Source organism: Corapipo altera, unplaced genomic scaffold, assembly GCF_003945725.1.
Source record: "Corapipo altera isolate COAL_440 unplaced genomic scaffold, ASM394572v1 45, whole genome shotgun sequence".
Lineage (NCBI taxonomy): Eukaryota > Metazoa > Chordata > Aves > Passeriformes > Pipridae > Corapipo > Corapipo altera.
Window position 1 is genome coordinate 25349581 of NW_020884877.1, and position 13876 is coordinate 25363456.

Genomic DNA, 13876 nt, shown 5'->3' on the forward strand with positions numbered 1-13876 from the left:
ATGCCTGTGAGATACAGGCAGAGCAGCTCCCCACAGGTAGCAGTTATTCCTACTACTGCAGCAGATCCGTGGCTCTAGGGACAGGAGAGCATCTGATGGTGGGATAGGGCAGAGCAGGCAATGGAGCCCTGGAGGGAGTAGCTCCTGTTGCCCCAGAGCTTGGAAAGTCTCAGCCCATCATTTCTTGCAAAAACACAGATGCTTGGGGTGGCAAACACGCTTCCCAGGTGGCAAACACACTTCCCAGCTTGGGCTCATTGAACAGGCAGAGGGAGGACGAGGAGACAGCAGGAGAGAAGGGAGCTATCCCAGACTGGCCATGCTTCCCTCCCCAGCACCTCTCCTCCTGCTGGGAGGGGAATAAATGAAGTCTTCAGGCGTGCAGAGAGCTGGGGATGTCCCTTTTTGAACACCGCATGTGCTCAGGATGAGGGGAAATGCCAATCTGAGCCTAGGTTGCAGAGGAAGAAGTAAATTTCCCCTTGATGATAAAGGGTACAGGAAACGCGGAGGGAAAATGCGGCTTCTCTGCGTCTTCCCAGGCTCTGCAAAGCTCCTGTTCAGTGGGACCTGCCTCCGCACCAACAGCATCCCCCCATCTCCTCTAGGCTTTGGCATAATACAGAACACATTTGACTGAGCAGTGGAGCAAAATTGCTCCAACCAAAATAGATTGGATATTAGGAGGACATTTTTCATGGAGAGAGTAATCAGACATTGGAATGGGCTGCCCAGGGAGGTGGGGGATTCACCGTCCCTGGAGGTTTTTAAGATGAGACTGGATGTGGCACTTAGGGCCATGGTCTAGTAACCACAGTGATGTTGGGTCAAGGATTGGACTTGATGATCTTGGAGGTCTTTTCCAACCCAGTTGATTCTATTCTATGATTCTAAAATCAAAGCTTAAAAAAAGTGCACAGAGAAATAGGGTCGGTTCAGACTCCTTCTCCACTGTTTGTGTGAATTACTGAAAGTGCCCCACTCTGGGCCAGCACAGCCCCACTTACCCTCTACCCCCTTTCTGCCCCTGCAGCCTGCAGTGCCAGCGCTCGCCGCAGCCTGAAGACCAACCTGTGCAAGTGGTGCGACTCCACGTCTCCTGCCTGTGAGGAGAAGGTGTGCTACAGCAACTGCAACCTCAACTCCTACTGTGAGGACCCCTACGAGATCTGTGTGGCCATATGGTGAGAGGAAATGCCCATTGTCAAGGGGAGATGTGGGGGAAGAAGGGGTTTGCTGGGTGGGAGCTCGTGGAAATGCACATGCATGTGCCCCTGTGCTTGGATTATTGCTCACTGAACTAATTCAGGACTTTCTCTTCCTCTTTCTTTGACTCCACTATAATTAAAATTACAATTCACTGTAAAAAACCTATTTGGTCTGCCCTATAATTAGTACCAGTTTATTTTCTAAATAAATTAAGCATTTAAGTACCTGACACAAAGAGTGGCAAGTTTGCTGTGGGATCTCTAAAGCCCTGTAAACCTCTGAATTTAGCTTTATGAGCTGAACCCAAGGGCAAACCAGCAACTCTGACCTCCAAATCTATGATGTCCTCCTGCATCAGGCTGGTAAAACCTTGGTTCACATGCAGGGGTGCAGCTGAGGTCTGTCCCCATCCAGCACATGCATATCTGAGCTGACACCAAACTGGGGTTTAACACACTGGGTTTAACCCACCTCCTTCCTATCCCCTGGAAAAACCCTTTTCTGCTCCTGCGGGAGGTGCCTGGAAAGGAAATGCAATCTTGCATTTCGGGCCGAGCACGCACTGCATGGTTTGGCCAGGAAGAGTGCCTCCCTCAGCTTTTTGGTCCTCATGAGTAAAACTAAAAAAACACCCATTTTGGGTCTGCCCAAAGTGATTTTCCTCTTCTTTCCCTTTTAATTTGGCTGCCAAAGTGAAAGCCAGCCAAGCACTTATCGCTAGGCTTTATCTCAACCTGCTAATTAGCGTGAATGCTGAACGCCAGCTTTCAGTAGGAGTTTGCCTCAAGATAATTGTTGCATTATGGACTTTTAAAAAAGCAAAACACAACAAGAAACCCAAACAAACAAACAACAAAATCCACCCCCTGCCTCAAATTCCCCTACACACATGGAGCAGCCACCTTAAATCCTGGGTAGGCAATCCAACATCTCCATGGGTTTTCCCATTGACAGCCCACAGGAAAAAGCAGCATGAATCCCCACACCAGGAAGGCAGCCCCACTGCATGGGATGGAACTGCACCCTGCATCATATATCAGATGGAGTGAGGCAGCTACAGAGTCACAAATATCCTGCCTACCCCTCCCAGTGTCTCCCATCCCTTTCTAAGGTCCACCCATAGAATAAGATCCCTGCAGACAGGACTCACCTCCAAGCCAGCCTTGCTGCTCCTTGCTCACTTGCAGAGGCATATTTGGATCATCTGAACTTGTCCTGTGTAGGGATTGCAGTCACAGCAGTAGCTTTGCCTCCATGCTCTTGAGCAATGTGCTCACATCCTCCAGGTGCCCAAACTTGGCAGTCCGTAGAGAAGGGATTGCACCCTCCTAGGGCTCTTCAGCTTGAAGTTCCTCTGTCAAATTACCTGGTAGCTCCAAGAAAACATGGGGAGCACTGAAATCAGCGGACTTCATCAGGGAGAGAGTGACAAATTTAGGTTCTTTCCCTGGCTTTTATATGTGACTTCCCAGCTGACATCAGAGACATTGTAAAACCTCTCCATACCTTCACCCTCTCACTTTGCATGGACAAGTCAGAAAGCAGAAGCTGTCCCTGAAAAAGTAATTAATGGTTGTAATTTCCTTTGAACTCCCCCAAGAGTAGCTGCACTGCTCTCCAGCCACCCATAGCCCATGCAGGGCCAGTCATTCCCCATCACTGCCTTGGAAACGTGAAAAGTACTGGGTTACTCTGCCTCCTCTGGGGAAGGCTCCAATGTAAGAGGAAGTCCTGCGTGTTATCTGTGGCACAATTCCCCTTTTACTAACACCAGCCCACACCTCTCCATTGCACAGGGGAAATTTGGGCAGCCTCTGCTGAGGCACAGGTGTTGTGACTTGTATTGCAGCAGAGGTGACATACAAAGTCATTTGTGACGGTCCTGTGGGACCATCATTTTGGTGGGTTTCCTTAGGACCATACAGCCCCAAAACCTGATGGTCTAGCAGCTGGTGTTAGTAAAAGAGGAGTTTTGCCCCAAAAAATGCACAGGGCACTCATCCTTGGCATTGGCCCTACCTGATCCAAGATGCAATTATGAACTGGTGAATATCTACTGGAAACAATCAGAGTCTCTGGCTCTCATCCTACTATTCGTGTGTGCCAAACGTTTCTCTTTCAGCAAAGAGACAAAGGGCTTTAGCACAAGCCCTCCAAAAGCATGTGTAATTAGAATTACACCAGAGCTGCTGCAAACAAGTCATTCCCTGTGCAGCTTGAAACAAATGATCTCAGAACCGGGTTTAAGGTGACAGGCAGGTGACACAAAGGCTGAGCTGCCATACTAATGCTGTGTCGGTTCATTTGTAACACGCAGGAGACAGGACAACGAGAGCATCAGGATCAGCACACTCTGCCACAACCCCCACCGCCCCATCGAGAACTTCATGGTCCCCAACTACAACACCTCTCGCTGCATCATGGCCCCCCAGCCCAGTGAGGACGGGGTCATGTACATCTGCGGCTGCGTGGATGAGCAGGAGTGCAACGACAAACTCATCTTTGAAAACCACACCAACGGTGAGTGCTTTCGTTCATGATATTTACAGGGGGAGCAGCACCCAGTGCCAGTGACGAATCACTTGTATTTCCAGCAGAGTGGGAGATGCAATGGCAGAAGGGGCTCTTTCAGCACCTTCTTTGAGCTCCCTGTATAAAATCTGTACCCCGTTACTGAGCCTAGCTTTTTGCCTGTAGCTGAAGCATCCTTCCTTGCAATACCTCCAGCCTTTGTCTGGAAACATTAGGTGATGGAAAATCCACTGTATCTCTTGGTGGGCTGTGCCCTTCAGAACAGGGTGAATCAACTGGGGAACCCAAGGGCTGATGTAACCCAGTGTGAGTCAATGCTCTGAAAGCTTTAAATAAATCATGTTGGAGCAAATCTTGCCCCGGAACACACCCACGGGAACTGCTGGCATCCACCATGGCTGCAACCCCAAAAGGTGGAGGTGCCGGGGCACAGGGCTTGGCACATGGTGGTGCCTCCCCTGCTGTTCTCCTGGGGATCCCTGCAGTGGAGTTTCTCTTGGGCAGAGACAGCTGGAGTTGCATACACATGTTAGTGTGGCTTGGCACGCCTGTGGATGCTTCTGCAGATGGCTGGAGATTCAATAGGAGCTGTAAATCCACAGGAGGGAAAACTAAGAGGCAGCCCATTTCTGTACCTCAGGAGGGTCATATACTTTGGAAACGCTTCCAACCAGATCCTGAGCCTTCGGGGGCTTGTCCAAACCTCCCTAAGTCCAAATGAACCAGGTTTATCCAAGTGTCCATCAAGAATCTGACCTGTAACAAAAGCAAAGTGAAACTCCTCCAATTTTCCATTATCACAGAACAAGGAGATGCTGAAAATGAGCCTCAGCAGAACCTGCAAGCCAGCAGCATAGCTTTCCTGCAACACAAGGAAAAAAGAAAAACATCACATAAAATGCAAATTCTCTGAACAAACAAGCCACTTTCAATGGAGGCAAATGATGCTAAATTTGGCAGTTCTTTGCTGTTTCCCCAGCCAAACATAACAGGTACACACACTTCTAGGGAGAGATAGTCAAATCCCAAAGCTGGGATATGTAATTTCACACAAAAATGACAACTGGTTCATTGGAAATGCCACCCCCAGCAAAGGCTCCATAATCAGCCTTCTCCTGCCAGTCAGCATGGAAAAGTGCTGAAAGTCATAGAGGGCACAGTGCAGGTCTTAAACATTTCTCTCCTCTTTGATTTGGGTCATGGGGCCAGCTTGGCAAGCCCCAGCCTCACAGACCCCATTCTTTACATCCTTTTCTTCTGCTTTAAGGAATCATTTGCATTTTAAATATTAACTTCTGATCATATTCAATGGTATAGACAACACCTAAGCAGAGAAATATCTAATAGAGACAAGCACTTTTTGGGCGGCTGAAGCAGGCAGGTTTTTTCCTGTTTCTCGATTCCTTAAGCCCTGCTTTTGGGCCTGGGCTGCTGGGTGGCATTGCCCTCACACTGAGGCTGCAGGGGACTCCATCAGGCCTCAGAGACCACCCTAATGAATACACAGAGGCACCATTTTCTAAAGCTGCACATGCAGGAGCCCAGCGGACACCCTGGGGAGGTGCTGGGCAGAGTGGAGCATGCAAAGTCCTTTCCACCTCTGCTCCAGCTGAGCCTGGCCCTGGAGCTCCACCTCCCCTCAGCAGACATGAAAAGACCCTGGAAGAGATGCTCAACAAGGTGTGAGTTTACAGATCTGTGGTTATTGCCAGAGCAGCTACATTTGCTCGCTGTAGAAAAGGTCTAAGCCCTGCTGCAACCCCTGTGTATCAAAAGACTTCCATCAGGATGGGGCATCCTCATGAAGGAATTTCCTGAAGTTGTGTTAACGTCCCCTTTTCAGGACTCGTGCGTGCAGCTCCCTTAAACTCTTTCTTCAGAGTTTCAAAGATGGGATCTGAAGCATCGGGTAAATCCATTAAAGCAGTAGGTGATATCCAGGCCTAACGCTTTCCAAAATAAACATATTCCCGAGTTAGTTATTGATTTATATCAGTTTAGGTTGATCTTGTGGTTTAAACCTGATGCCTATTTTAGAAACGCTTTCACAGCCTTGCAGAAATTAGCTGCAGCACAATTTTTTGAAATTTGCCAAGGAAAATAGCTAAACGCTCTGTTTTTCCAGAACCTGAATTATGATCTGCACACACTGAGGTCAAGCAGCGAGAGTTTTGCTTATGGAATGATTCTTATCCCTCTTCCCCTGGGTTATTATACTTGGCAGAAAAACCTCTGAGTAAGATTTTACTTGAATATCTCTACTGAAGTCAGCATGCTTATTCCAGGAATTGTGAACATCAAAGGATCAGACAATTATATGTTGTGTGAGGGTTATGGCTTTGTGTGCATGTCACCCCCCAGCACCCCATGAAAGGGTTTTAAAAGAAATAAAACAAAAGCAACCATGCCCTGGCAGATGATGGGGTTAGGGTTGCGACAGAGTGAGGAAGGAGATGCCAACACTGGCAGACAGCATTGAAGAGATGCTCCTTTACTCTAATTATCATGCAAAGCATCACAGTGCTGTCCTGGGCTGGGTGGTCCTGCCCACCGCCAGCATCCCTTCTGGCTCTCTGTATGTCACAGAGGTCCAGCAAAGCTCCAGCCCCAAACCCCCTCAGAGATTTGCTGTTCGAGGCTTGCCTTGGATTTATCACTGTTATTTCCACCCCAGCTCCCCATGCCGTGAGTGCAAGTGGTGCCTGGGACCCCCAAAAGGCAGCGGAGCCACTTAGGTGGCAGCAGCAGGATCTCACATGCTGCACTGCCCAACCCAAGCGATGCTGGCCTGCATCCCAGACCCTCTGTTGATAAATTGAGCTAAATTTGAGACCAAAACTAAGCATTCCCCTCACTAACTGCCTACATCTGGGTTCTGTGCTGAGATGGGTTTGTGCGGCCCCGCAAAGGGCTGCGCTTCATTAACAGCTTCGCATATTTTCCTCCTCTGCGTGATGAAAACGAGCTGTTGCAGACTCGTGGCGGCAGCAGCACCTCGCCTTTGCTTTCCTCCCCCAGGCTACTCCATGCTGCAGAGCAAAGAGGTGATCCCGGTGGCTGCCATCAGCCTCCTGCCCCCGCTGCTGGTGGCAGTGATGATCACGGTGACATTTTACCTCTGCCGCACGCAGAAGCGGCGCAAGAGAGCCAAGGCGTGGGGTGGGAAACCGGGACAGCCCCCGGCGCTGCCGGAGCCAGGGAGGGCGACAGAACGGGAGGAGAAGTTGTCCGTGCTGATGGATGAGAGCCCGGCCGGCGCCAGCCCCAGCTGCACCAGCAGCCGCCCCACGGAGCTGCTCCCCATCGAGCTGGACGAGATGGTGGGCAAAGGGCAGTTTGCAGAGGTGTGGAGGGCCAAGCTGAGCCACAGCCGCTCGGGGCAGTACGAGACGGTGGCCGTGAAGATCTTCCCCTGCGAGGAGTACTCCTCCTGGAAGAACGAGAGCCAGATCTTCACCGACACCAGCCTCAAGCACGACAGCGTCCTGCAGTTCCTCACTGCTGAGGACCGGGGCACAGGGCCTCGCCGGGAGTACTGGCTCATCACCGCCTACCACAGCCGGGGCAACCTCAAGGACTACCTGTCCCGCCACGTCCTGAGCTGGATGGACCTGCAGAAGATGGCGGGCTCCCTGGTGAGCGGGGTGGCCCACCTTCACAGCGACTACACTGCCTGCGGCCGGCCAAAGATCCCCATCGCCCACCGGGACATCAAGAGCACAAACGTCCTGGTGAAGAACGAGCAGGAGTGTGTGCTCTGCGACTTCGGCATCGCCATACGCCTTGACCCTTCCCTCACAGTGGACGACTTTGCCAACAGCGGGCAGGCAAGTATGGCCCACCAACCCTCTCTGGAGGACCCTTTGCAAGCCACCCCTGGTTGTCATGTGGCCACGGTCCTTGCCCACCCTGCTAATGTCTCTCTCTTCTTTGTGGGCAGGTAGGCACTGCCAGGTACATGGCCCCAGAGGTCCTGGAGTCCAGGGTGAACCTGGAAGACCTGGAGTCTTTCAAGCAGATGGATGTCTACTCTATGGCCCTTGTTTTGTGGGAAATGGCCTCCAGATGTGAAGTGGTAGGAGGTAGGAGCATTGCACTGTGGTTGCCATGTGCCTTTTTGCTCCCTTACTCCCACATCCCCACTGATGGCACAGGACCTGATTTGGTGCGGCTCAGGTCCCTGCAGGGGTGCCGAGTGCTGGTGGCAGATCCCTGCCACCTGGCTGCCTGCTCTGTGTGCTGTGGCTCAAGGGAGTGGCTCAGTGGTCAAGGAGAAGGATGGGTTCCCAGGAGTCACCTGCTCCATGTCCTGCTCAAAGCCACCCAGCCACTGTGTCACAACCAAGCCTGTGCCAGTGATGCAAACCAAACCAAGCAGGAAGAGCCAAAGGTACCTCCCTCTCCTCAACCATTTTTTTCTTCAGATAACACTAGAAAGTTTAAGTTGCAATGGGGACCCACAAACCCTAGTCTCAGGCACTTCCCAGAGATGCATCCTGACACCTGAAACTGAGTGTAGCAAAACAGTTCATTAACTGCCCTGGTGTTGGCCCCTCCCTGCCTTCTGCCTGCTCCACTCTTTCCCTTCCTTCCGTATCCCACCTCCTTGCAATACAAACTCACCAAGCTGCAAGAATCTCCAATCCTTGGCAAGAAAGCTGCCCCAGCTGTCCTGCACACCCCATGCCCGGTAGTGGGGGGCCCTTGCCTGGCTCAGATGACCTGTGCATCCTTTGTTCCCAAGCCTGCATCCCAGCCATTCCTCCTCACTCATCTCTCACCTGCATTCATATCCGGGCAGGAGCTGGCAGAAACCAGGGTGGCCTCTCTGCAACAGGCAGTTTCTCTTTGGCCTCCTACAACACAGGGTAGCTCTTCTGGAAGGGCCATTTCTCCTCTAAGCCAATCCATGCCTGCAGCAGGAATCTAAATGCTGGTATCATAGTCACCCCTCCCATCTTTCACCAGCACAACACTTTCTACCTGCTCAAAATATGTCTCACCTAAAGATAAACCAGGTCCTTTGTAGTGCATCTCTTGGGTTCAGGGGGGTGGTCAGATGGTTCCTCGGTGCGGTCTCTGAAAACAACCTTTATGTGAAAACCCAGCACTATGTTTCTGTGTTCAAATTCTCAGTTTTTTCCAGATCTGTTTATTTTTGCAGTTGCAAAAAACAAGTGTATTCTTATCCGGTGGACCATACCAAAACAAAGCAAGGAATGCACTAAAAACATCCTGTAATGCTGCTTTTGCTTCCTTGCAGAGGTGAAGAATTATGAGCTGCCTTTTGGGTCAAAAGTCCAGGAACAGCCCTGTGTGGACACCATGAGGGACATTGTGCTGCATGGCAGAGGCCGACCCGAGATCCCGAGCAGCTGGCTGGTGCACCAGGTAAGCTGGAAGCAACAAGAAAAGAGCAACCCCCGTTGTCCCACTTGACCAAACCAGCCTGAAAAATTATGAAAGTTATAATCAAAGGAAAAGTGGGCAGAACTCCTCGGCTCTACTTTCAGCTCCACTGTGGCTGACTGGGCCCACACAAACCCCATTAGACCCATTTCCCTGGTGTATAAAAGCCACAAGGGAAAGGTACAGCAAAATTTGTTGATCAATAGCCATGATTAGGAAGCATTTTGAATGCCAGGAGATGGGTTCCAGTTACCTTGAGGATAACAGCAACATGGAGCACTTCAGTGCAGGCTCTTCTCACAAAACAGTAATTCATCTGAGTCCACCCCACTTCTCCCCTAAACACCTTATCCAGAAGGCTCTAGCTCAAGAAACATGCGGTCCCTGGTACACAGCCATTCACAGCAGGTACAGGGGGGAAAGGAAGTGCACCCAGCCTTCTGTCTGCTTCGTTGTGGAGGTTTCAAGCTCAAAATCATCTCTAACATGAGAGAAAGATTTCCATTTCTACAAGGAAAGCAAACCAGGAAGCATCTCCTACGTATGAAACGCCCAGGGAACACACATTAAGCTGAGAGCAGGGCCCCTGCTAGGCTCAGGTTTTGCCAAGGGAAGTCTTTGACCAGCCTTCAGAGGGTCTGAAAGCAAAGTGTGTCAGCACAGAAAGTATAACCCAGTGCTCTAGAACACCAGCACTTCAGCAGTGATGAGATGTGCTCTGTTAAAACCATCCACAAGTCCACCCAGACCAAACAGCTACAGAAACACAGTTCCCTCCTGGCCCTGACAGCATTCTCTGTCCCAGGGCCAGTGCCTTCTGCCACACACCAAGGACATGAGGGGTAACAGGCACAGTGGCCCATGACTTGAACATCTTGTGAAAAACACCATCTGCTGATCAACAATCCCATTCACCTGACAAACAAGCTGAAACATCAATCCTGCTGGCATTCAGAGCCTTGCAGTGTTCAGTGCATCATTTTGCAATGTCCACCCATAAAACACACTGCCACTGCCTTCCCTCCGCCCGGGTGGCACTCAGAGGCAGACTTTTCAAAGGGAAAGATACAGTTTGTTGACCTCAGGAGGCCACGTGTTCCCTACAGTGTCTCCTCTCAAAACCATGTTTGTCCAAAGACTCACAACTGACCTGACTGACCAAAGCTGCAAACAGCATCAAATGAATCTGTGGTTTCTGCTGCACCCCCAGGGAGTTTATCAGCCAGCCAGTCCATGTCAGAAGTTCACCCAGCCTCTTTTCCAATGAAGGCAAACTTCAAATCAGCACTGCCACATATTTGAAGCCTTTGAGTATTCATCTCAGACATTCACCTCGCAGGGTCTCTGATAAACTTTGAAACCACAGAAAAAATATACAGAGGCTTGGGTTGTGAAAAATCACACTCTGATAGAGCCTGACCATAACTGTGCTGTTCCCTGGGCTGAGGGGAGGCTGACTGCAGTCACCTCCCAGAAACAACATTGCTGTAGTTGAGTTGGTTCAGCACACAAACAGAGCAAGGCTTTTAAGGAGGGAACTTTATTAGACCAGCTGATGGTCACTGGGGAAGAGGAACAGAAAAGCTATGTTGTGTACCTGAAAGCTTGCCCCTGACTAATCTTGGCTAATCTAATAAACATCTCCTTTCAAGCCTGGCTTTACAGCATTTTCCGGGCATTTTGCAGCCATTCTCCGCAGGATGAGGAACTGGGCAGCACCATCTGCTGGGAAGCTGCAGAAAGCCACCGGCTTGTGCCACTCCTGGGGTCAGCGCTAGCTTCCTGTGGGAGAAGGCACTGGGTGACACCAAGAAACTGTGACAAGTCACTCACCTGAATGGGCAGCACCCTCAGATGTTCCTAACAATGAAAATAAGTTTGCTGCAGAGCTCCAGATGGTACTTCCATGGTACTCCTGAGAGCATCAGGATTGCTCTCAGTCAAGCGAGGACCTATGTGTCTGGCCATGGTTTGATTTTTAGCAAGAGTCAGCATTAACTTCCCTGACAAGGCTGAGTCACCCAGCAGCAGCTCCAGGGCAACTGTTTGCAAGTCTGCACAACAAAGACAGCTGAAGAGATTTATCCCAAAGTTTCCCAGATAACTCACTAACGCCTCACGCCCATGCTTCTACCTTGTTTCACACCCCAACACATTAAAAAAAAAGAAAAAAGAAAAAAAAAAGAAAAAAGTTATTTAGGCCAGGTGAATTCCTGGATCTGGTTCACGAAGCAGCTGAAAAGACGGATGTACTGGCCACAACTGGAGGGCTGGTGCAGGACAGGAAGGAGCAATGGAAGCTTAAGTCAATATTACCACTAAAAATCACTTGTACAGCTCAGCAACCTTTGGAATCTTGGAAAAACAGACATCAAATATAAAAGCCAAACTAAGTCCATTTGTAAGTGAAACAAGATGCTCCAGTTGTACCATTCAAAAGAGCATCATGACTGACAAGGCAAACTACAAATAACTGTCTTGATTTCAGGGTAAAATAACCACAGGAAATCTAATGACAGTGCAAATGCTCTGTTTGAGAACAGGCTTACTTTAAAAGCTTTGCCTAAGCTAGCTCATTTTTGCATGTAATCAATTATCCTCAAATCCTTTTAACTAAGCTAATAAACGAGTGACATCAGAGGTACTGAAACACACCATCTGTCAGTTTTACTGTACAATCCCGTTCTCTCCAATCTGTGTCCATTATGGAAGATTGAGTACAATGGACCTCAGCAGAAAGGTCCAGAAGGACAGATGATACTGACCCTACACATCTGTAGGACTTGCATTTTCCTCCTGTCTGGGTCCACATGACAACTTCAGGGTTGTCTCTCAATTGCAAATTAAGAAATACACAAAACCCACTGAAAAACATGAAGCTTTATTTAGAATAATGATTTTTCCATTGTGTTCCAACCTTAGTTGACAATGATGCCAAAAGCAATAGCACATGATAGGAATTACATGGGCAAAGGAAGGTTCAACACAGCTTCTGGTGCTAGCTGTGTTACTAACTTGAGAGTGGGAAAAATACCAGCTCAGTACTACCATTTATTTTGTTTCTAAGCCCAAAATATTGACTCTTTTCAGAGTGCTACACAATTGGACCAAAAAAAATATATTTCTGGGAGACATAAGCATTGTAACTGAGGAACTACATGTGTTCTGCAGCAAACTGGGAAGCATCCAACCACACCTCAAGCAAAACACTATTTTGTGATGAGAGAACAAGGTTCAGCTGCCTAACGCAATGAGTATTTGGCACGGTGCATCCTTTCAGTATGCCACTAAAACAAGAAATCAGATTTAGGAAATTTAATTCCAAACTCACCCCACCCATACCCTCCCTCCAGGTGTAACAGCCAGGGCACAGGCTGGAACCTAGAGGCCTGGGCTTACCCACCATCCTGCAGGTCACCATTTGCACCTCCCTTGTCCCTCCTGATTTTAGCATGCTCTGAATGGGCAAGGCTGAGACAGGAGATGGAGGGCCTGTTTCCTTCCAGCCCTTATTTAAGTCCCACAGCCAACACAAGTCAACTTCCAGCAAGGATTTCCAGGAAGCTTGGGAAGTGCTTGGGAGCAGATCCTGGGTGAGCTGAGGCTGCTGCTCTAACACAGACAGTGACAGGAATGGTGGAAGCACCAGCACTTGCCACAACTTACCAAGGCTGTTTCCTCTTGGACAAAACCAGCCTTTATGCAGGAGGCTGTCAGAAGTCGCAATAAAACACTGTTAGATCAGCTCCTCTTCCTCCTGCCTTCAGATCCTAATTTGAGCCCTTCTGCCCGCAGGGGATGCGCTTTCTGTGCGACACCATCACGGAGTGCTGGGACCACGACCCCGAGGCTCGGCTCACTGCCCACTGCGTGGCCGAGCGCTTCAACCTGATGGCACAGATGGACTGCGACGACATCCTCAACAACAACACGGACAACGAGGCCAGCAAAACAGCTTCTCCAGGTGGGGAGCACCAGGACAGCGATGGGAGCACGAATATGCAGTGACACAGCAGGCAAAAACCCTCATAACGAGGAACAAGAGGATGAGGGAGAAGTATTTAGCCCATGAGGGGAAAAAGAATCACCTCGCTGTGTTTTTCAAAATGGAACTAAGATCTAGTACATAACTTATTTATAAGATCTGTTTCCTCCCACAGATACAGTGACCTGTGGAATCAATACTTTGGTTACAGTGCAACATTATATATGAACTGATTTTGTACTTACTTTAAATGTATGATGCCAAAGCATTCTTTTTATTATTTTTTAAAATAATAATGTTTAATCTTTCATTAATAAGCACCTGAATTCCATGTCTATCTTTTTTAAGTCCTTGTATACTACCCTCGTGAGTTTCTTTTCCAACTGCTTAATCTGCAGAGAACAAGACAATTTTCCTTTTTTAATGGCCTACACACACGCAAAATCCCTGTTGTAGCAGCAAAAAAACCATCTTGAAATGTAACATACCCTCAATGGAAGAAACAGTGGCACACAAGAAAATTATTCATTGATCAGAGTCCTTAATATTGTGCAAAGATACACAATGATCCACTCTGCAAAAGCCTGATATGCTGCAACTCCAACACACCTTTTCTCACTGGTGAATTCCTGAGTGTCCTTGATAGTTCAGGTGAAGTTTCTTTGATAGAAATCTAAGTCACCAGTGTAGACCCCGCTGCTTCACACTAAAATCTCCCCATGCAGGGTATCTAGACAACTC

At 49.0% G+C, this 13876-nt stretch overlaps 1 protein-coding gene across 1 annotated transcript in view; it reads left to right on the forward strand.

Annotated features, from left to right (window-relative positions):
• Positions 1 to 13461, forward strand: part of LOC113944152 (TGF-beta receptor type-2-like) — a 31323-nt gene extending 17862 nt beyond the window's left edge. Inside the window, exons 2-7 of the mRNA XM_027636892.1 lie at positions 1034 to 1184; positions 3527 to 3729; positions 6760 to 7568; positions 7682 to 7823; positions 9005 to 9132; positions 12946 to 13461. Coding sequence (XP_027492693.1) covers positions 1034 to 1184; positions 3527 to 3729; positions 6760 to 7568; positions 7682 to 7823; positions 9005 to 9132; positions 12946 to 13158 — 1646 coding nt within the window. The 3' untranslated portion in view covers positions 13159 to 13461. The remainder of the gene's footprint in view (positions 1 to 1033; positions 1185 to 3526; positions 3730 to 6759; positions 7569 to 7681; positions 7824 to 9004; positions 9133 to 12945) is intronic.
• Positions 13462 to 13876: the final 415 nt, after the last annotated feature.